We start from the raw sequence: 24,882 nt of genomic DNA, 5'->3' as shown, positions 1-24,882 counted from the left end.
GTCATTGTGTCTAGTTGTACTGGTGTGCAGGGCTCTGTAGTGTTGTTTTGAGGTTAGAAGTTGAAACAATTTATGTCCAGAATGTGAGGGGTCTGTAGATATTTTCACAGTCCTCTTTCGCAGTGTACAGGTCCTCGATGGAAGGCAGGTTGGTAGCAATTATTTTTTCTGCAGTTCTAATTATCCGTTGAAGTCTGTGTCTGTCTTCTTTGGTTGCAGAGCCAAACCAGAAAGTTACAGAGGTGCAGATGAGAGACTCAATAATTCCTCCATAGAACTGAATCAGCAGCTCTTTGGACAGTTTGAACAAAGGTTTGCTCCGAAGAAGAAAGGCAAATTTGTGTGTGTGGGGGGGGGGGGAGAAAGAGGATAAAAAAAATCCCCTCTTGATCTTACTAGGTGGCTGAGTGGGTAAAACACTGAGCTTGTCAATCAGAAAGGTTGGCAGTTTGGCGGTTCGAATCCCTAGTACAGGTCTCCTGCGTAAGCAGGGGGTTGGACTAGATGACCTCCAAGGTACCTTCCAACTCTGTTACTGTCTATCTAAAGATAGCTCAGCAATATCTTGAGTTGACTTTTTCATTTTCTACTTAGAGTCTTAATAACATGGCCAAAATCAGTCCTAAAGGTAGTGATGATGAAGCCATACACATCATTTGGTTTTCAAGATGAGATTGCACTGTTATTATATTACATTAGAATCTTGCCATTAATGTTGGAAGGGGGAGGGACAATAATCATGATTTCATTTTAGCAATGTATTCGGGAGGAGCGGCAGAGAGACTGAATTGCTGGAATAGTCATGATCTTCATGAAGGCCAGTATAACTACAATTACCTGCTGTTTCTCGTATTCATTACTTTTCAAAGCTGACAGTTATTATGTGCTGCTAGAAGTGACAGTGTATGTTCCCTTATGGCTTTTCTTCTCTGCCTTTTAAAAGTACGTTTAAACAGAAAAAAATCCAATCTGCAGTGCACCATGTCAATTTTCACTTTAAGGTTTTAGCATCAATCTCTTTATTCTATAGTCCCTCGTTCAGAAGCCATGAGAAAATTCAAACTTTTCAATAATTAAAAGCATTAAGCAATCCTGTGTCGATGTATTCAGACATTTAGGATAGCAATAGCAATAGCAGTCAGACTTATATACCGCTTCATAGGGCTTTCAGCCCTCTCTAAGCGGTTTACAGAGTCAGCATATTGCCCCCAACAACAATCCGGGTTCTCATTTCACCCACCTCGGAAGGATGGAAGGCTGAGTCAACCTTGAGCCGGTGAGATTTGAACCGCTGAACTGCAGATAGCAGTCAGCTGAAGTGGCCTGCAGTACTGCACCCTAACTACTGCGCCACCTCGGCTCTCGGGATGTTTGTGCATGAGTCTTATTTCATGTGTGTTTAGTGCTACCAGATTGGGTCTTCTGCATCGGTTGAAAAACTTCAGATGGCCACTAGATGGTGCCAAAAGGAAAGTGGCTCTTTGATACCATATATTAGTTTCTTAGATTTTTGCAATCCAGCCCTAGGTTAGGTATGAGTATCATTGGATGAAAGTAACCAATGAAGCAACATTATTACTGGCAGTAAAGATTTGCTGTGACTGCTGTGGTTCTGTTCATAATCCATTGGCTGGTCCAGTAAAAGACAAAATAGCATTCAGGAAAACATTCAAGTTGTTTAATACAGGGATAGGCAGTCATTTCCCCAGGGACCACATGGAAAACTGGAAATGCTGAACCAATAGGGCTATGAAGGTGCCTAAAAACATGCATTGCTTCTGCACATGGACATGGACGCGTGCAGGGCATGTGCCATAATTGCCTGCAACACTTCTGCAAGCCCCTGCGATGCTCCAGCTGCTCAGCGAAGCATCGAGCAGGTGCCGTATGCACCATGTGTGTGCGCAGAAGCGCCAAAGGCTTAAAGCACAGGTAAGGAGCTTGGGCAGGTGGGTAGACCCTCTGGAGTACCATACCAGAATGGTATCCGGTGCTCTGGGCAGGCTCTGGTATACCCGTACCACGGTGTACCGCCTGCAACACACCACTGATGCGAGTGCACCTCTTGTCAGCCAGTTGATCTTTAGGTCTCTGCCGCGCATGTGCGGGGACCAGGACGCATGCAGTGGACATGCACATGCATGCACATACATGCATGGGGGCACATGCATGGGGCGGGTTGCATGCACAGGGGTAGAGCACAGGGGGTCACATATGCATGCCCAGGTCCGATGCCTACATGGCATCGGACCTGGGTACCTGAGAGACCGCCTCCTGCCGATTACCTCTCTCAGACCAATTAGATCGCACAGGTTAGGTCTCCTCCGGATTCCATCTGCCAGCCAATGTCGGCTGGCGACTCCCCGGGGGAGAGCCTTCTCTGTTGCAGCTCCGGCCCTCTGGAACGAGCTCCCTGTTGAGATCCGGACCCTTACTACCCTCCCGGCCTTCCGCAAAGCCACCAAGTCCTGGCTGTTCTAGCAGGCTGGGGGTAGCTGAGAAGCATCTACCTCCACGGAAATTGTGAATGTTGGTTTTGTTTTTAATATGTTGTCTTTGTCTCGTTCCCCTCTTTCCCTTGTCTTTTGTGAGCCACCCGGAGTCCTCCGGGAGTGGGCGGCATACAAGACAAATAAATAAATAAATAAATAAATAAATAAATAAATAAATAAATAAATAAATAAATAAATAAATAAATAAATGAATAAATAATAAATAAATAAATAGACAAATAAATAAATAAATAAATAAATAAATAAATAAATAAATAGGGGTCAAGGCACACAGGGAGGTCACAAGGGCATTGCATTATGGGTGCGGGCATGCGGATGCACACGCTTTAGGCTCGAGATGACAAAAAGGTTAGGCATCACTAACATAGGCCCAACAGGGACAGTCAAAGGGCCATAGATATCCCAGGGGCCATAAAATACTCAGCTCTGGTCTAATAATTCTGATGCAACAATCCATTGGAATCAGGGATGGGTATGGATTGACTCTAGAAAGATGATTACATAGGATGCTGTATCTTAATTTCTACAGATGAAAGGGAGGAAAAATGAGAAGCCCTTAAGGCACTTTCCCAAGTGTCCTGTGACTGTGGGAAGAGAGTGGATACTCACAATGAATGAGTTTTATTTTAGGATTCTTTTTTGTACTCTTTCTGGCTCTTAATCAATCTGAGTCCGAAATCATACCTTGTTTTTATGCTTAGCTCTTTCATGGCTACATCCTTATCCCCTCTTGTAATTCTGAATAATTGTTCCATAGATTAAATAGGTTTAATGTTTAAAAGGTGCCTCAATGCAAGGACACTTCATGGCTTTGTCAAGCCACCAAGAGGCTGAAGCTTCACTCAATCCTGTGGTGCAGATGTATGTTCTTTTATCCCAGCAAGCGTTCCTTTGGGTCTCTGGGCTGTGAGCTTTGTTTAGCCTGGGAAACATTCCGGATTGGAGTTTTCAGATCTTTTTACACAAAGTAGCAGTCTTGGCTTTCATGAGATCCAAGTGAGAAAATAGTGAAATATGTATTCAGAAAAACTGTTAACCCCGTTGAGAGTTCCTTTTGCATTCAGATGAGATGCGGATGCAACAATCAGCTCTAAGCCTCATCATTCAAATGCAGCCAGAATGATCTTTGTGTTGGGCAAATATAGACTGACTGACTCACATGCTGGGATCATTTTTACCTGTTGCAAAGGAGCCAATTATCACACAAGGCAAGAAATAGCAAACTTTACGTATAGCAACCAAGAGGTGCTCTCAGGACCCATATCACAAACAACAACAACAACAACAACAATAATACCAAAGTTGAATAGGCTCTTGGAGTTCTTCTAGTACAATCACCAAGAGCCTTAATACACAATTTAGCGTCTTTATATATTTCCTCCCCCCCCCCCCCCCCCCCCCCATGAACAAGGAACAGGCTAGAAGCTCTAAATTATTCACTGTAGTAGATGACCAAGTTAAGTCCAAGTGTGGGGTCAAATGTGTCATCAGTCTCGAATGCCTTCATGCCCACAAGAGATCTAAGTCCAGCCCACCTGAAATTCTCTTGACTCTTATCTACTGCCAAATTGCTTTGACCATTGTAGAATGCTTTAGTATGCAATAAACCTATGTGTTCATTTGAACTGCCCAGAGTCCTGAATTCCTGCACTTGATATGATGAAACCATCTTCTAGAAGGGCTATCCTCTACAAGGGATTTTAATCACCTTTCAGAAGATTGGTTCATTACTGAAATATTCTATCCTATTCTGTTTTTAACTGATAAGGATGGAAGATGAATTTGCAAAACTTTCTAGCTGGTGCAGTGGTTAGAGTGCAGTACTGCAGGCTACTTCTGCTGATCACCAGTTGCCAGCAGTTTGGCAGATCAAATCTCACCAGGCTCAAGATTGACTCAGCCTTCCTTCCATCCTTCTGAGGTGGGTAAAATGAGGACCCAGATTGTAGGGGGCAATATACTGACTCTGTAAACCGCTTAGAGAGGGTTGTAAAAGCACTGTGAAGCAGCATATAAGTCTAAGTGCTATTGCTATTGCTAATTTATCTGCAAAGGGAAAGGGAAGTCAACTTTGAATCTACCAATAGGGGACAGGAATGTATTTTTCATTGATAACAATAACCATCTGATCCCTCCAGGAATGTGCACGGTAGAGTGAGGACTCAAAAAGGGGAGCAATGAAGAACAAGAATAGGAAAAAATAGCTTTTCTAACAAAAAAAGGGGTTTGTGGGATCCTTGATGCTCTCTGAGCTTAGTTGTTTTCCTGCCGACATTTCATTACCCAACTATGTAACTTCATCAGTGCTAATGGTGGTTGGGTAATGAAATGTCTGCAGGAAAGCAACCAAGTTTAGAGATACCAAGGACCCCACAGTTCAACCCTGAGCTATACATATTCTTTCCTATTGGAAAAACTGGATTTCTCTAGCTTGAAACTAGTTATGTCACTTCCCTTCTTCTTCATCTAACACAGTTTCAGATTTGTTTTTTTATATATATACAATACAGATATTTGCACAAGATTCCCATCTTTCCAATAAAAGCGAGTTACAGATGAGATAAGGCAAGGCCTCATTTAACATTTAACATGCGCAACTGACTGGAACTGCTGACAGCACATTTCTGATGTGCCATCCTTTGCATGCTAGCATCTATGCATCACTAAAGCTGTATTCGTGCATGTTTTTGGAATTCTGTGGATTTGCACACTACAGTGAAGCATAGATTGATCAAGGTGGCTGGATGTTTGCAGCATGTTAAGCAAGAAAAAGGAAGCTTAACTAAAATTTAACCTATCATTTGACTGATGTTTAATTCACCCGTTTAAACCTATGACAGGAAGAATGCATGCAGTATTTTTAAAAGGAGTCCTCAGGTCAGCTTTTCTCACCACTAAAATTAGCATAAAAACAATCTCCATGTATCAATATAATTAATGAAAGAATAACTATTTAAATCTAGAGAGCAACGAAACACCACAAGGTAAGACGTGAATAATCACTCTTCAAATTAAAATTCGATTTGCTTAACACAAGTTGCATGATAAAATGTGTCTCAGGCCGCTTCTGGAAGGGGAGCTGGAAATGTTGGAATCAGGAGACAGTTTTGCTCTGAAAAAAATCGGCCATGTCTAATCAAAAGCATGTAGGACTAGGAGTTTTCTATAAGAGTCCTTGAAAGTATACAGAGTTCTTGCAAGACTTCAAAAGGAGGCCTTAGCCAAGACATATACCAACAGAAAGAGAGAGGAGAGACAGAGAGAGATAGAGGGAGAGGGAGAGAGACAGACAGACAAACCATGGACATTTTTGTGGTGACTCTTAAATTAATTTAATTTATTTATTTAGCGTATGGCACGTGTTAGCCAGGGATCACCGAAGCGGCTATCTGCCTTCGGGGAAGGAATTTTTTGGGGTGGTGTTATCTTACCCCCAGGATGCCTGAATGCCAGTAGGCAATTGGAGGAGACTCCTTCCTGTCTCTACGCAGTTTATTTACTTACGGGAATTGAGTCGCTGAGTTGCCAACCACAGCGGCGCGCAGGTTCAGCATCTTACCATGTGACCCCCATAAATTAAATTAATGGGGCAGGCTATCAGCTTGCCCAGGCTGCCAGCTTTCCAGTTGATAAGCTCAGCATCTTTAACCGCTGAGCCATTATGCTCCATTGGTCAATTGGAAAGCTGGCAGCCCAGGTTCAAGACCCAAGTGCCACCCAACAGGGCGAGTTCCCATTACTTGCTCCAGCTCCTGCACACCTAGCATTTCAAAAGCATGAAAATGCAAGTAGATAAATAGGTACTATTTTGGTGGGGAGGTAATAGCATTCCATGAGCCTTGCTGTTTAGTCATGCTGGCCCCATGACCACAGAAATGTCTTTGGATGATGCTGACTCCCTTGGCTAAGGAATGGAGATAAGCACTGCCCCCAAGAGTCAGATATTTTTGCTCATGTATTTAAAACTGTTGGTTGATTTGCAACCAAGGTAAATAATATTTCTAGATAATTCTTGAGTAGGTACATCCAACTCTTCTTCTCCCACTATTCCAACTTTATCTCTCCTAATTAATATTCCCAACTCCTTCTAATGCACGGTCTATGTTCACATAAATCATTAACTAGGTCAGCTAGGGACGTAACAGCCACTTTCACAAACTCAGCTAGACATGGGGAGTGTCAAACTTCATTAGGTTTTCTCTAGTTTAGCATACAGTGCAAACCAAACTATTTGGTTAATTTGTGGTTCAGTGTATTCCATAAACACTCAAAATGGATTAACCCAGTAACTAGCTGCAGCATGTGTTCATTCATTGTTTTGTCACAAAGAAGACATTTTCACAATTGGATGTGGCTGAAGAATTTAAATAATATAACAAATATAGCACATTTTATATTTAAAAAGACATGTTTGCTTTTTTTGGGTGGGGGGGTGTAAACTGACTGTTGATCATTGTTAGATCAGGGGTGGGATTCTACTAGTTCAGGCAAAACTCTAGTTCCGAAGATCACGAACAAGTGCCCCCCCTCCCATCTACCCCTACACTTTGCCTACCTTTATCTTCTCAGCTGAGTCGCATGGCAGAGTAGATTGCTATGCCTCAGCTGTTTTCCTTCACAAGCAGCAATCCGGATGGTAAGTATTATCCGAACTGCATATGCATGCATAGCGCACGCCCTGGCGCATGCGTGAGCAAAGCAAGCACACATGTGCAAAGCACATGCTCCGTGAACTGGTTGTTAAACCAGTAGGATCCTACCCCTGCATTAGATCCTTGACTAGCACTGATGATCCCAAAGATTGAAGAAGCTTCTTGGATGAGAAGCAAAACATCTTCAAAAGAAAAACAAGAAAGTCCAGTTGCCTCTTGAAAAAGTACCTTTGGGACAACTGTGACCTGGATGGCTGAGAATCCCCAAAGACATTTAGCACTGATGATGTTACCTAGTTTGGGTAATGAAACATCTGCAAGAAAACAAGCAAGCTTGGAGGTTCACCCAGGACTCCTCGGGTTATTAGATCCTTAGGTGGCAATAAAACATACATAGTTTTCTGGAAGCAAAGGGTATGAATAGGGCAGAGAATGCACAGGAAGTTGGAAAGTTACTTTTAAAAAAGGAGCCAGGTATTTCATAACAAATAGAAATCATTCTGGATTTCCCCTGAAAAGGATGTCATCGCCAATAATCAAAATTCTTCCAAGTATTTTTAATCTAAGCTTCCTCCCTTTGAATAGGCTTCCTAAAATGCTGGTTTCTGATTTTTAAAACTTATGATCTTCTGACATTAGAGAATTTGCTATTAGCCCTGGAATATAATGGTAGCGGAATTTTATGCCTTGTTTTAGAGGGAACAGCATTTACGTTTGACAGAAGATATGGAAAACAACTTTTATTGTTTGGATGGTAAAAATAAATGTCCTGAAAATCTTACATCGTTAGAATTTGGACAGCTGCTATAAAATTCTTCATCTTCTTCTTGCATTGATAAATAACAAAAGTACCATGGGGGAAATCCATCTTCATTTTTAGAGGTTGCAAAGCATAGTATTTTCTAAAAACAAACTAATAGCAGCTGTACTCTTGATCTACCTGTCCTACTAAGGCAGAACAAAGTATGTCACCTTATGAACTAAACACTGTTATAAATGGACAGGAGAAAAATAATCTTTGAGGAAAACTATTGGTTATTTTGAAAGCCAGATCCTTCATTAGCTTATGGAAGACTATAACAATGAAGACTATAATAAAAGATATGCAGTTCTTTTTATATACTTTACTAGACGATAACCCAGCGTTGCCCAGGTAATTATTTATAGAGGGAAAATGTCTGGAAAAAAAGTAAAGTTGGATTACATAATGTTGAAACGCAATAGCAGTAATGTTCTAATGTTGGATTTTTCCCCTTACAAGAGGGAGCCCCCTTGTGGAGTACTGTGAAGCCGTTACCATGGCAACTCCATTGTGCTGTACAGTAGAAGTCATTTTACAGCAGTACAGTAGAAGCACAATAGGCTGTATCTTAGCAGAACACACACCCCAAGAGATTTTAGGGGTGTCTTACCCATATAGTATTTGTATTTGTTTCCAGAGAGTAAATCATCTGTGTACCAAGTTTGGTTGAAATTGCTTGATGTGTTCCAGAGTTGGATCATAGAAACCCAGCCATAGAAAGATAGATAGATGATAGATAGATGATAGATGATAGATAGATAGATAGATAGATAGATAGATAGATAGATAGATAGATAGATACATACAGATACAGATACAGATACAGATACAGATACAGATACAGATACAGATACAGATAGATACAGATAGATACAGATACAGATATAGATATAAATCAACCATTATTTTTGAAATAGAAAAGACACAATTAAAAATCCATTTGGAATCGTCTTTCCCTGAAAAGATTAAAAAATGGCAGTGGGTGCACTATTGGGGCATTCGAAAGGCGAGGTTATCTAGGAGAAAGTGTAGCTTTGTGATAGCTAAGATTGAGCAACCAGTTGACGGCATATAATAAAACAACAATCAGTTACAATGGTTGAACAATTGCTTTAAATTCCTATGTCCCCAATCCCTAAACATTTCCTTGCGCTTAAAAAAAGTGTCTGTATTTATCTGTATGTTTGATTTTGGAATTTTATGAGATTTGGGGTTTTGTGAGATGAAAGAAAGAGAAGCCAACCTAATCTTTGTAGCAATTCATTCCAGAGTCAATAAATAAATATAATACTCTATAACTTATAAAAAAAAGATACCATCTATATGCTACAGTAATTTGGGATGGCAGCTCTATTTGCCATTTAATATATTGCAATATGCACTTAACAGATCTCTCTATGAAAGAGATGCTGTTTTTTGATAAAACTCCATATTCCGTTAATGTCTGGCAGAATTTCACTCAAGTCATGATTTTATGTTTGTTCTGCCACAGATATTTTGATATATATTTTTTTTCCTTTGAACTAAGCAACCAATAATATTTTCTTAATCTTTCCAAATACTTCCTCTGCCTAAAAGGCCACTGTAATTCCAGGAAATCAGATATGAGCAAGAAAGCAACATCTATTCGAAAACTTTCTAAATCCTCTATAAATGACATATTTTATTAAGGGCCACATTTTTAACTGATTAAACCTTTTTAAATCTGAATCTTATGCTGCTGTGTCAATATCTAAATGCCAAATAGTACTTGAGTGGATGTTGGTGTGTTTTAAAGGCTTCCTAAGCCTTTGTCATCGGTGCTTTCATTTCTGATGTTTCGATGTTATGCAGGGGTGAGTTGCTGCCAGTTTTACCATTGGTTCGCAACCTGTGTATGCCAGGCACGCGCATGTGCTGTTCAATGTAAATTGTTCTGCGCACATGCACAGAACAATTTGCAGTGAACTGCGCATGTGCAGTCACTAAAATCCAAAATGGCGGGAGCCCAGTGGCTGCAAGGGAACCAGTTCAGGGCCGTGGCATGCCTGGGTAGATGCTGGTTCTGCGATCCAGGCCTGACTTCCACTACCGATTCAGCTGAACTGGGCTGAACTGGCAACAACCCACCTCTGATGGTATGTCCCTAATGTTTTGCAAACAAATGACACAACACTCCTCATTGCTAAAAGTCTGCAGATTGTTATTGTTGACTAAATAAATGAAATAAAATGAAGTGAAATGAAATAAGCACTCTTAAACCAGTCGAAAGACTTATCCAAGATGAAAAACATGCCCAGGAATGGAGTTATTCTCTTCCTCTGTTGCTTCATACAGGAAGTATTCAAGTTGATTCCTTGTAAATATGGAGTCATTATGAGTATCTATGGAACTTCTCAATCATTTAGATCATGGTTGTCCCCAAAAGGCAACTGGACTGGACTGTCTTGATTTTTTTCCCCCTTGAAAATGTTTTGCTTCTCATTCAAGAAGCTTCTTCCATTCTGAAATGAAGAACTTCTTGGATGAGAAGTGAAACATTTTCAAGGAAAAAAAAATAAGAAGGGCCAGTTGCCTTTTTGAAAGCCATCTTTGGATCATCATGAACAGTGACGATGTATGGCTTATTTTGCATATTTTTTTCCTACCCCTTTAAAACCAACAGTGGTAGCCATCAATATATTAAATGTCAGTATATTCTTACGTTTCCTCCTCTTTCTCAAGATAATAAAATTCTAAGGAGCCCTCCCATTTTAGCTAGTAACCTCAAGAAGAAGGACAGAACAATACAACTGCGTATAAACATGGCGTCTATTCAAGCGTCTTTTCAAGTGATACTCTCAGCGCTGAAGACGCTGTCTGATACAGAGGACAGAATTCAGAGAAAATTGGATTATTTGGTGTTTTTGGCAACAAAATATGAGGAAAAAACTGAGGACATTTTTCAAATACAAAATAAGAATGAAAACGGAGATAAAGAATTTCAGCTTGTTGATATTCGTGACAATTGGTTTACTTCTGAGGGAGGAAAGAATGGAATATTTGAAGATGAGTTAAATGGATAGAAAATTTACTTCAAAAGACAGGGCACAGGAGGAAAAGAAACTATAAAAGAATTTATGGTTTATGAAATACTATTTGCAAAACATTTGATACCACTGCTGAGAATTAAAGACAAGCTGATAAAGGAAACAAAAAGTGGGCATCAACATCATATGAGAGACACCACAGACAAGAAGGTGCAAAAATATCTTCGTATGTACTTGTTCATAAAAATGTTTGGAAAATTGGACCCACAAATGGCAGCAGATATAAGATTGTTCTGTTATTGGAGAGATACAGGTTGATAGATGGAAGAGTATAATTCAAAATTAGCTAAACTTAGTTAAATCCATTGGTAATAGGTATAGTTAAATAAAAATTGATAATGAGAGTAATGTATACAATGTTGAGTTGATATGATAAGTAATAATTGTATATGAGAAGGGAAGGTTAGAAATATCTTTGGACTATATATAAAGATTATTAATAACAATAATAATTATCATAAAAAATAAAACTATGTACAATTAAATTTTAACTAATAGGGGAAAATGCTATGATATAGGATATAATTACATAAAGAAAGGATAACGATAATAAATTATATACATGGAGGATTAGAACTCTTTGGCATTAAATATTATGGATGTTTAGCTAAAACAGGATATGAGGACTTAATGTTAATGGAGGATTTTATAAATAAGTAAATGAAATGCCAACATGTGGTCATGGATCGAATCTAGGTATATTTAAGGATGAAGGATGTTTAAATAACTGTAATCAAATAAAAGTGGAGGTATGATGATGTTAATATAGTAAATATTTGAGTTAAGACATTTGAATTAATATGAATTATACTTGATGACGGTGGAAGAGATGCACAAAAGCTTTTTGTAACCAGCTGATATACTTTTTTACAACATGTTTGTTATGGTTTTTTTGTCTTTTTTTTAGTTATTGTTGTGTGTATCAAATATATAAGTATATATACAACAGAGAGATACAAAGTGTGTCTGTGGGGGGAAATACAGTTAGAATAGATTAGCAAAGGTAAGGGAATAAGAAATGATACTAAATTATGTCTGGGTTGGCGGAAGTACCATCCCAAGGAAACATAAACTGAGATTTAAAATAAACACACCAACAACAATAGAAAAAGAAAGGGAGAGAGGAGGAGAGAATGAAAGGAAGATGGGGGAAAGAAGAAAGAGGTAAGGAGAGAGGGGATGGAAAGGAGAGAAAGAGGAGGAGAGAGGGTAAGGGGAAGAGCAGGAGTAGGAGAAAGGTATGGGAAGAAGGAAGGGGAAGGAGAGGAGGAAGGAGGAAAGTAGAGAAGGGAGGGAGGGAGAAAGAAAAGGGAAAGGAAAGGAAGATGGAAGGGAGAGAAAAGGAAGGAGAGAGGGTAGGAAGAGAAAGAGGAAGAGCAGGAGCAAAGGAGAGGTGAGGGAAGAAGGAAAGGGAAGGAGAGGAGAAAGGAAGGAAGTAGAGAAGGGAGAGAGGGTGAAAAGAAAGAGGTAAGGAGAGGAGGATGGAAGGGAGAGAAAGAGGAGGAGAGAGGGTAGGAAGGGGAAGAGAAAGAGCAGGAGTAGGAGAAAAGTACAGGAAGAAGGAAGGGAAAGGAGAGGAGGAAGGAAGAAAGTAGAGAAGGGAGGGCGGGAGGTGGTGTTACAACAGGAGGAAGGGATGGTAAACAAAACAACCCAAACTGTATATTATAACCTATTAAATGAAATAATAAATCTATAAGAATGATAAATGTTAAAACACTTGTAACCAAACGACATGCTGTATGTGATGATGGGGGGGGGGGTTGTTGTGGGTTTTTTTTTGTTTCATTTTTTTTCTTTGTTTTTTTAATTGTTGTGTGTATGTGTTGTCTATATAATAAAAATATTTTTTTTAAAAAAAGAAGAAAGACAGAACTCCCCTTCAAAAGAGAAGTACACCTTGAATTCCCGTGTGAGTCAATTAAATTCTTAAAATTCTTCCAAGAAATCTGTTCCTTTTCTAATCCCATTCTCAACAAACAAGGGATAAGAGGAAACCTAGGAATACATTATAGCAGCAATATAGCAGACATAATAGCAATGTTCCAATATCTCAGGGGCTGCCACAAAGAAGAGGGAATCAAACTATTCTCCAAAGCACCTGAGGGTAGGTGGAATGGATGGAAACTAATCAAAGAGAGAAGCAACTTAGAACTAAGGAGAAATTCCCTGACAGTTAGAACAATTAATCAATGGAACAACTTGCCTCCAGAAGTTGTGAATGCTCCAACACAGGAAGTTTTTAAGAAGATGTTAGGTAACCATTTGTCTGAAGTGATGTAAGGCTTCCTGCCTAAGCAGGGGGTTGGACTAGAAGACCTCCAAGGACCCTGCCAACTCTGTTATTCTATTCTAATAATTTTCTCCTAATGGTGCTTTTTCGAAAGGCAACTGGACTTCGTTTTTCCTTGAAAACATTTTGTTTCTCATCCCAGAAGTTTCTCCAGTTCTGATTCAATGGTGGAGGATGGAACGATTTATCTTTCTTGCAATTATCTGGTCCTTAACACTCTTTCCGAGAGTCTTGCTGAGGACATAGATAAACCTCCAAGTGGCCTCAATGACTTTCAGAAGGCGTGCTAACAACCAGATGTCTTCAAGGAAAAGGTGCCCTTTGAAAAAGCATCTTTGGGAGAACCATTTCCTGGATGATGGAGAATTTCAATAGGCATATAAATAGTGCTTTCTAATAGAGCTCTACTTATAAGCCTATAGTTATTGAAAAGTCATTCGCCATTGTAGGGAAACGAAAAAGAGAAAAAGAAATCTCCATTCCTTTTTAAAATAATAATAATAATAATAATAATAATAATAATAATAATAATAATATAATTGTAAAAATAATAAATGACTATTGCAGTTGAGTATTTTGTGTACAGTAAATTTAAAGATTTCTTTAGCACATACGTGCTAGTTGTTCCCAATTCTAGGGGTGGTGCTCATCTCCGTTTCAAAGTCGAAGAGCCAGCGCTATCCGAAGACATCTCTGTAGTCCTGTGGGTTCCACCACAAAACCGCAGTCGACTAAAGCGCGCTCGACGAATCCGCGTACCTGACGTCATCACAGCGCGACGAAAAAAGCACGCTGTGAGCGGTAAAGCTAAAATTAACGCGTAAACCTAAACCTAACCCCCCCAAACCTAACCCTAAACCTAACCCTTAACCTAACCCTAAACCTAACCCTAAACCTAACCCTTAACCTAACACTAAACCTAACGCTAACCCTTAACCTAACCCTAAACCTAACCCTAATGCTTAACATAACCCTAAACCTAACCCTAACCCTTAACCTAACCCTAACCCTTAACCTAACCCTAACCCTAACCCTAAACCTAACCCTTACATTTACGTGAATTGGCTTGCTTTAAAAGCGCTTTTTAAAGCGCCCTTTTTTCTCCACGGTCGTTGTTGTCGCGCTGCTGATGACGTCAGCGATGCGCTTTAATCGGGCACGCTTTAGTGGACTGCGGTTTTGTCGTGCCACGGAAGCGTGGCAGGCATGACTAAGTGCTGAAGGTGCATGGAACACTGCTACATTTCCACCAAAGGTGGTCCCTATTTTTCTACTTGCAATTTTACATGCTTTCGAACTACTAGGTTGGCAGAAGCTGGGACAAGTAACAGGAGATCACTCCGTTACACGGTGCTAGGGATTCGAACCGCTGAACTGCCAACCTTTCTGATCGACAAGCTCAGCATTTTAGCCACTGAGCCATGGCTGTATTTGAGCAGAAAAGAAACAAATGGGGAGGTATAGAATCTTGATCAGCTATAGGAAAAATAATAATCTCATCAGTATGCCTACAGGAGCATAATCCTAGAAAGGGAAAGATAAAGATAAAGATTTCCCCTATCCTGTCATATCCGACTCTAGAGGACAGGGCTCATATCTGTTTCCTAATTGAAGGAGCCAGAATTGTCCAAAGTCATTTCTGTGGTCCTGTGGTCAGTATGACTCTATTATCTTCCCACCGAAGTGGTACCTATTTATCTACTCACATTTGCATGCTTCTGAACAGTTAGTTGGCAGGAGCTGGGGCACATAATGGAAACTCACTGCACTGTTGTGCAGTGCTCAGATCTTGAACAGGGTTGTCAGCTTTTCAGCACTTGTCTGCAAGTCTTTAAAGCAGTTGTGTCTTTTGTGGGATCCATGGCTACCTTCCACAGCTGCTATCTTATCCTGAATGATGCGATCCAATGGCCAAAATTGCTATTTAAAGAATGGCTATTTAAAGCATGGCAAACAGGTGCTGTGTTTGAAGTGTCACATGCGCCAGTTCTCAGAAATGATTCCAAAGACATGCACAGCATAATTAAACAGAATATGTGGTAGAAAATTGGGGATTTTGAACATTTACTAATTTGATAAATGAATACAATCACTCCCTTTTCCACTTTTAACTTGCTTTTATGCTGATAAGTCCAGACAAATTCTTTAAAGTATTGGTCTTCCTCCAAAATATCAATACTAGCTCTTCAAAAACAATTATGCCAGTAACATTCTTTTTTTTTTAGATGAAATCTTTTTAAAAACCTTACTTGAACAATATCAGACAATTGGCTTTTTCCTCCATTCATTCCATACTAATTAACTACTTGGAGAAAAGTGCTATTAGCATGACCATATTATTTTATCATTCTGAACAGCTACAGATACAATTACAGACATGAGATATCCAGGAGAGGTCTTATGGTAAGATAAACTGAAGCCATATTCTTAAACAACAGATACTAAAAAGATCTTTCTTGGCATTGAGATACCACAATATATTTGTTTATTAGGTTTTTATGGGACAGATGTAATATTCTTCCAGAGCTGAGTTTCTTATTATCATTAAATTGATCACACGCTATAGTATTTCCATTCTGCTAAAGATATACTGCATTGATCTACTGCACCTTCCAGCATGAATCTAGTCACTGATGGCCTGTGTTATATTTATCCATTTTCATCTTACCTCAGGTTGAAAATAACTGCCTGTTTATTCAAATCCTCAGTGAAATCATTTATGATCCAAGGAAGTAGACTCGTCTGAATCATCCAGAACAGTTGAAGAATGAGTTATATTAGGAACCATGTACTTCTTCAAAATGGCAGTCCAGCTTTCATTAACTCAGAGTCCACCAAATCTATTTAACCTCAAGACAACGCCAACTGGGGATTATGAAAATTGAATCCAACCATCTTTTGTAATCCTTGTTCACTCCAGATAAAACAAAGTTAGCTGCCACCAGAGACATTAAGTGCTAGTATGAAGCCCTTCAGTGAGGGGCTGATATCACATTTTTACTCTCATGTGTGAACTCCTTGTCACATAGGAATGCTTCCAGCACTCTGGAGGTGATGATAGATAGATAGATAGATAGATAGATAGATAGATAGATAGATAGATAGATAGATAGATAGATAGATAGATAGATAGATAGATAGATGAGACAGACAGACAGACAGACAGACAGACAGACAGATGATAGATAGATAGATAGATAGATAGATAGATAGATAGATAGATAGATAGATAGATAGATAGATAGATAGAAAGCTAAGTGAGCAATATATTTTAAAGTTCCAGAGATCACAATGTCTGTTTCTTTTATAACTACACCTGGAACTCGCATTTTTAGGACAATTTGTGATAGATAGATAGATAGATAGATAGATAGATAGATAGATAGATAGATAGATAGATAGATAGATAGATAGGCAGGCAGGCAGGCAGGCAGGCAGGCAGGCAGGCAGGCAGGCAGGCAGGCAGGCAGGCAGACAGACAGACAGACAGACAGACAGACAGTCGATAAGCAAAGAGATAGATAGATATAGAGATGATATACTGTATAGATAATAGACAAACAGACAGATAGTTAGATAGGCAGAGAAATAGAGATAGATAGATATATAATATAGACTATGGGTGTCAAACATAACGTATCCAGGCTTTTCCCCCCTTTGCTAAATTGGGTGTGGGTATGGCCAGCGTGTGACGCTTCTGGCCCACGCGCGGCGAGTTTGACTGATAGATTATACATAAATGGATAAATGGATGGATAGATACATAGGTGTCTCTCTCTGTGTGTGTGTGTGTGTGTGTGTGTGTGTGTGTGAGAGAGAGAGAGAGAGAGAGAGAGAGAGAGAGACAGACAGACAGACAGACAGACAGACAGAGATTGATTTTAAAAATCATTTACATAGCTGTCCATCTTCTAACCAACTGGGTGGCTATGAGTGAATGAATGAATGAATGATTCTCCAAATAAATGATATATCACTTTTATAATTCTTTAATGTACTGTTTTATGTCATAAAAGCCCTGCTTGCATCTGTCATGTCAAGTTTCTCAATCAAGATAGATGCTACAGGAAAAATCCCTCCTTTGATGCAGTTGGAGCCTTCCAATTCTCACCTATGCCCCGCATAGTACCAATTCTGAAACAGAAGCTGTGTAGAGCAGCTGTTAAGTGACAGAAGAAATGAGCCTTGGACCACAAGCCTGTCATAAACATTGCACACTTAATCATGGAACATCTGCTTTTCCATTTCTTTTATGACAACCTTTGCCTTGTATTTAATCTAAAGCAGAATGGTTTTCCTAATAGGTGCAACAGTGTTTCACAAATTGAAAAGTCTTCTTGCTAAAAATAAACACACCAACTACAGGACATTTCAATTAGCAGAACCATTTCTTATTAAATAACGTGGGGGGGTGGGGAGAAATAAAAGAAAGAATCACTGTAATTTTTGGCAAATTGGGAGACCGCTCTGCCTTTGTGAAATTTAATTATTAGCAAATTAGTAGTGCAGATGCCAACACAGAATGGATTCCAAGATCCTGCATTATTTTGGCAGATAATGAAAGCTCCTCTCTCCTCTCCCGCTCAAAAAGGCCACCCGTTTTCCCTAAGGACAACGAAGGGACTAAGAACACATTATCAAAGATACATTCCCAATTTTGATTTTTTACTCATGACACCTATTTACATAAGAAAGTACCTTAAATGAAATAATGGCAAAGTCATATATAGTACTAATCTCTGTTGAACTTCAGGAAGGATTTTTTTTTTTTTTTAAGAAGTGCCAGCAACTGACTTGGCAACTTTCCACCTGCTAAGAAAGTAAATTATAGACTTTCCTTTTAATATCGTACGAAATATGGATGGAGCAACAGATATTCCCAAGGATGCAGTTTAATAACTAAAGTCAAGTGATCTCCTTCTGGCTATCGTCCCAATCTGTGGACTTTAACTTCCAAAATTCTCCAGACAGTGCAAAATTTTAGAAGTGTATGCATGCAGAGAATGCCAATGTTGAAAAAAATATATTGTTGGTTCTGGGTTAAGGAAACATCTTTAAGCAGATTTCCATTTACACTGTGAATTCCAAGCATTATGTGCTGTATGCCTTATTTATTTCTATCATGGTTAACATCTCTGGATGGCTATTTGTGTGGAGCTCTGGGTCCTGAATATAGTCCTGAATATTAAAATAATTTTTGCTTTTCATACTGTTTGCCCTTAGAAACAGAAGAACGAGGGGAAAAAAACCTTAAAAATTGTTGGCTTCTGGAGAGTGGCAGATTGAAGTAGGTTGTTTTAACATGACATTATCATTATCATCATTATCATGCAGTAATATACTACCCAAAGGACTTAGATACTTAAATATTTCTATATTGCACTTTTTTTCTTCCTATTTTAAATTAAACTCTCAATGCCAGTAGTATCCATCCTTTTCTCTTTTACCATCACCTCCCCTCATTTATTTTCCAGGCAGGATGTAATTTGTACATTCATTATCCCTTACATTTAATTTTAAGGACAACCAGCCACCTTTCAAAGAAAAAGAGCAAAAATCCACTTTGCACACCTCATGTTATTGTGACTATCACAATTATGCTTCGGCATTAATCCTCCTGATGCAATTTCCTTGCTATGCAGAAGACAGCAAGCATACATTTTCCTTTTCAATGGAAATATGATATGCACTTGGAGAGAAACTTATGTGACCAAATATTCTGTCGAAAACCTCTTGTTTCCCCTTGGCTTTCTTGTAAGAAATAAGAAAAGGAGTCAGCAGCTTTTCACAGCTACCTTCTTAATGTACAAGAATCTGCAGCGTAAAGCAGATTTTGTTTTCTGATTTACCAATCTAACCCAGTGACTTCATTTACAATTACCTCTAATGTGGTTGAATCCTGGTATGAAAACTGCAAAGCCGGGACTCCAAGGTGGTTGATGAAATAATCAGAATCCCCTTGCATTTGAATAGAACTAGCATTGGATTCCATGCATTTCTCTGGCCCAAGACAGGTGAACTTGTAGTTCTGGAACACACAAAACGCAACACACAAGATTAGAATCAGAAAGGGCAGGTGCAAAAAAAAAAAAAAAAGGTCAAAACAAATTAAAGAAAAATGAATGTAAAGCATCCCGAAACCAGGATAATCCAACACAGGGTTCACTGTGATGCCTGAACCATTCAAAATCAGGCATGCATCTATCTATCTATCTATCTATCTATCTATCTATCTATCTATCTATCTATCTATCTATCTATCTATCATCTATCATCTATCATCTATCATCTATCATCCATCTATCTATCATCTATCTATCTATCTATCTATCTATCTATCTATCTATCTATCTATCTATCTATCTATCTATCTAATCCAAGTACCACACATTCATCACAAAATTTCCAGAAACGTAAAGTCTGCAAACTTGAAATTTGGCACATATGTTCCTCTTGGCTTCTAGGTGCTCACTAAATGACCTTCAGATCATTAGTACTTCCTATACAGTAATTAACACACTCTGATGCTAAGGAGTTCTACTCCCCCTCCCCACCTGAAAAGAATTCTGTTCCAACTGCCAGTTGCCTCACATTCCATTACCTCAGTTCAAACTGGCAGATGTTCCACTCTTTCACTCAGGAGAGTTCTGGGACTCCTTATACTACTAAACCTCGGTACTTCACCAAAACGTCTGTGCTTTCCCCCTATGGAACTGCTTCCAGACTCAAGGCAGCAGGAGCGATATTCCCTTATGTGTTTCAATCACTGACCACCATGAGCCAACAGATTGAATTGGAGTGAACCAGATTTCTCCTGCATTGCTCGATCACATAGTTTTGTTGTGAAGCACGGGTATCCAGCTAATACTGTATAATGATGCCACACTGTTCTGTCTTTGTCCAACCAGAAATATTCATTAAAAAGAATTGCAGACCTCAGTTAGGCCCCAAAGGATGACACATTGCTGCCTAAAGTCCTTTAGCAATCAATTTTTTAACTTCTTGGCTAAAGGATGTCCATCCTTTTGGATGCCATTTCAACAGCAGGAAAATAAATTCCTAACACTAAATTATTTGCCTCTGTGTTTTGCAGGCCATTTTCTCTGGCTTTTGCTACTCAATCTTCCAATTACTGTAACACTGCCAGATTTTATCAGGCATATGTATGGCATTTCTGGTAGCTACAACCCATCTTTTAAAGGATGTACTCAGAGAGAACACTACTACTAGGGGAATTCATTTTAATTAGAAATTGCTGCTTGCAAGTCTCTTCTTGACAGCAATTTGGTCAGCTTTAATTAAAGGCTCTGGTTCACATTCTATTCTTCAGTAAACAAGCTTGATGAATGCATTGTGATACAATGGCTATACTACTAATTATGGGTGGCAAAATTTAATGGGTTTATCATGCACCCTCTGGCTCAGGGAGGTGCTCTTGTTACTTTTCTTTCTTCCTTCAAAATGAAAGCATAATCCCATTAATCCAAGGATTTATGGGTTTGGCTGATATTGCCAAACTTTTCCTGAGTTAATTTTGTTTGTGTTTCCTCTCCTCAATTTCTTTGCATATATTCGAGGTTATGTGAATAGCGGGAACCCGGAAATGATATAGAGTGTGTTAACGTTTAAGAAATAATTAAGTCGATTATTACTTATAACATGGTGTAAAAAAGGTTATTATACTGTTGTGACATATCTATGGCTGTCAATCTATGTCTTGCTTGGCAAGAAGATACCTACGTATTTCTAAACCAGTGGCTGCCATAGATGGAGGTTTTCTTAGATCTAGATGAGGTTTCCCTTGGAGCAGGGATGTGAAACTTGAGGGCTGCATCGGGGTTGTGTTTGACTTTGGGGGGCCAGGTGAGCGTGGCCAGCTTGATGTCACTCGTAATCGGGGGCACTTGTGGTGGCCCGAGCTCTCTGCCAACAAAAATGGGCTCCCAAGCTCCGATTTTGGCTGCAACAGCCTCCTGCAACCTCCGGCAATGGAGTTCAGGAGGGCTGCATTCCAGTGGTGGGATTCAATTTTTTTTACTACTGGTTCTCTGGGCATAGATTTGTGGGCGTGGCAGGGGAAGGATACTGCAAAATCCCCATTCCCTCCCCACCTCACTAACCTGCTTTCCAGCTCCGTTCTCCTGTTCAGGGCAACAAAAGAAGATCAGCTGGGAAGCGGCGAGGGGGGGGGGCAGCCTATTTGCCGGTTCTCCAAACTACTCAAAATTTCCACTACTGGTTCTCCAGAACCTGTCAAAACTGGCTAAATACCACCTCTGCCGCATGCATGAGCTGGACCTGGCCTGTGTGGCTTGAGTTTTCCCACCCTGTTTTAGAGGATTAGAAGAGGATTTCATCTATACTACCCCAATTGCCCCCTCTTCCTTTTCCCCCTCACTCTGAAAAAGCAAAATCTGCACAGTGCTGTTTCATTGCAAAATAAAAAGCGCTATCAGAACATCACACCTCAAGCTCCATCCCTTTGATGCAAGTGTGTGATGTTATGGCACAGATTTAAAAAGGGCAGGTTATATATTTAAATTCTGCAAGACCCTCCCAACCCCACCAATTCCAACTTTTGATTAGCAATTCTAATTGTCAATCATCACTAGGCGCTAGGGATTCGAACCACCGAATTGCCTACCTTTCTGATTGACAAGCTCAGTGTCTTAGCCATTGAGCCACCACGTCATACATACATACATACATACATACATACATACATACATACATTCATTCATTCATTCATTTATTCATTTATTTATTTATTTATGTATTTATTTATTTATTTAAAGTCACAACCCCCGGTATGCCCAAATATGGGAGGAAGTTCACTACTTCCATTCTCTGTCCATCGGCTCGTCGTAAGAGACCATCCAGACAGAAACCCAATATTTTTACTGTTGCCTTTTGTTACATTTGTGTTGTATTTGTGCTGATAAATAAATAAAGGGAGACTAGTATAGATCTATTTCAAGCTATTTAGCTCTCATCAGCTAACCATACCCTTACTGGGATTCGAACCTGGGCTGTATTACATATTAGGCAGTATTATTATCTGCAATACAGCCCAGGTTCGAATCCCAGTAAGGGTATGGCTAGCTGATGAGAGCTAAATAGCTTGAAATAGATCTATACTAGTCTCCCTTTATTTATTTATCAGCACAAATACAACATACATGCATATATACATACATACATACATACATACATACATACATACATACATACATATCCAAGATACTCTCAATCTTGCATGGGAAAAGACCCGAATATGCCAACACCTGCATACCTTTACCCGTGAAAATCTGCAAAAACATATATCTATATCTATATCATCTATATCATCTATATCTATATCTATATCTATATCTATATCTATATCTATATCTATATCTATATCTATATCTATATCTATATCTATATCTATATCTATATCTATATCATCTATATCTATATCTATATCCATATCCATATCCATATCCATATCCATATCCCTATATCTATATCTATATCTCTCTATCTCTATCTCTATCTCTATCTCTATCTCTATATCTATATCTATATCTATATCTATATCTCTATCTCTATCTCTATCTCTATATCTATATCTATATCTATATCTATATCTATATCTATATCTATATCTATATCTATATCTATATCTATATCTATATCTATATCTCTCTATCTCTATCTCTATCTCTATCTCTATCTCTATATCTCTCTATCTCTATCTCTATCTCTATCTCTATCTCTATCTCTATCTCTATCTCTATATCTCTCTATATCTCTCTATCTCTCTCTATCTCTCTATCTCTATCTCTATCTCTATCTCTATCTCTATCTCTATCTATCATCTATCTATCATCTATCTATCTATCTATCTATCTATCTATCTATCTATCTATCTATCTATCTATCTATCTATCTATCTATCTATCTATCTATCTATCTACCATCTATCTTCCAAAAATGAATTTTCAGGAACAACAAAGGGTATTAAAAATTTTATTATGTAATTATGTACTATTGAGTAGTTTTTTTTAAAAAAGTGTAATAGGATCATCCTTCTTGTAAGCAATATTGATGTGTTTGTGATAGTGATAGTGATGCGAATGATCAATATTACTTGTAATGCAATGATTAAGCACACAGTTCAACTTTTACTGCATTATGTATTGGAATATAAATAGCCTTGTAAAAAAAAAGTTAAGAAATACTGTTCAACTTTGACAATCTTATAAAGCAAACAGAGTTAAACAAATTCCAGTAACTGAGAGATACTGTATATTAGATAGTGGGTTCCTTCAGCATGTCAAGGAACAGTTTATTTAACCATCATGTTTGGCTTGTTTGGGGAGACAAAAGAGATTGGCATCTTTTTGTACAGATTTGGATAGTGTACCAAAAGAAGACCAGTTGAGCCAACAGCAATGATTGTTATTAGAGAAACTGAGATTGCTTTCTGGACTGAATGCCTTATTTGCTTAACAGTAGATCTGGCTCTCTTTGAAGCTAAAGCTCTCACAGAAAGGATTCAGGCACTGGTGTAAGGTTTATTTGTTTGTTTGTTTATTCATGGATTATCATGTTCCTGCAAACTGAGCCACTGGGGTTTGCAAATCAATGTTATGCCCAAGCACAACTTGGGAATCCAACCATTGTGGTTTCTACAGCAAACAATAGTTAAAACAAATATCAGCTTACCAAGACATACTCCCTATTCCTCCACAGCACTTCTGACTGTTCTGACCTAGGCTTCTCCCAAAAGCATGAGACAGAGTCCTGGTCCTAACAAAACCCCTTTTATTAAACGAATATGAATTCCTCTCATTCACATTCAGCAAAGGCCTGGCAAACAGTCTTTCAAAGGAATATATATGACTACAGACCTTATCTACAGTATCTTGGAAAGCTGCCACGTAAATATTTTCCAAATGAGGTGCTGTGCAAAGAAAGACTGGGCACAGAGTCTCTGAGATTCACGGACAGATCTTCATACTTCTGAAATGAATCTAATGACTAAACAAACACATTTTTCCCTGCAAAAGCCCACTTCCCTTTAGCTCTTCTTTTATTTCCTATGGGAGGGGCCAATCACCTTCCGCCTGTGATTTTACTCCAGGGGTGAGTTCCTGCCAGTTCTAACCTCTTCTATAGAAGAGGTTCCACAAATCTACAGTGCCATTTAGAACTGGTTCCAGCTCCCTCCCCCCGCCCTTCCGCACATCATCAAGATGAAGAGCGAGAGGAGGAATTCTGGGAGTTTGAACACCCCTAGGTTTTTTTTTCCTAAAGGGTTAGGGGTGCAAGGGTCTTGTAACTTGACAGCTTTAACATTTGCGTGCTTCAAATGCCAGAGTTTCTGAGTCAACATTTTGGTTGCTAAGCAAGAGCGTTGTTAAGTGAGTTTCACCACATTTTACAATGTTGGCCATGCCGAGACACGTGGCTGGCAAGCCACTCCCACCCAGTCACATGGCGAGCAAACCACTCCTACAAAACAGGCCACACCTACAGAAGAGGTTCTAAAAAAAGTTGAAACCCACCA

The 24,882-nt window shown here is 39.0% G+C and overlaps 1 protein-coding gene across 1 annotated transcript in view; it reads right to left on the bottom strand.

Annotated features, from left to right (window-relative positions):
• Window positions 1-24,882, bottom strand: part of NAALADL2 (N-acetylated alpha-linked acidic dipeptidase like 2) — a 267,073-nt gene that overhangs the window by 108,124 nt on the left and 134,067 nt on the right. Inside the window, exon 6 of the mRNA XM_032224901.1 lies at window positions 19,210-19,356. Coding sequence (XP_032080792.1) covers window positions 19,210-19,356 — 147 coding nt within the window. The remainder of the gene's footprint in view (window positions 1-19,209; window positions 19,357-24,882) is intronic.

The sequence above is a fragment of the Thamnophis elegans genome, chromosome 10 (assembly GCF_009769535.1).
Source record: "Thamnophis elegans isolate rThaEle1 chromosome 10, rThaEle1.pri, whole genome shotgun sequence".
NCBI classification, from domain to species: domain Eukaryota; kingdom Metazoa; phylum Chordata; class Lepidosauria; order Squamata; family Colubridae; genus Thamnophis; species Thamnophis elegans.
This window is presented reverse-complemented; position numbering and strand designations above follow the sequence as displayed.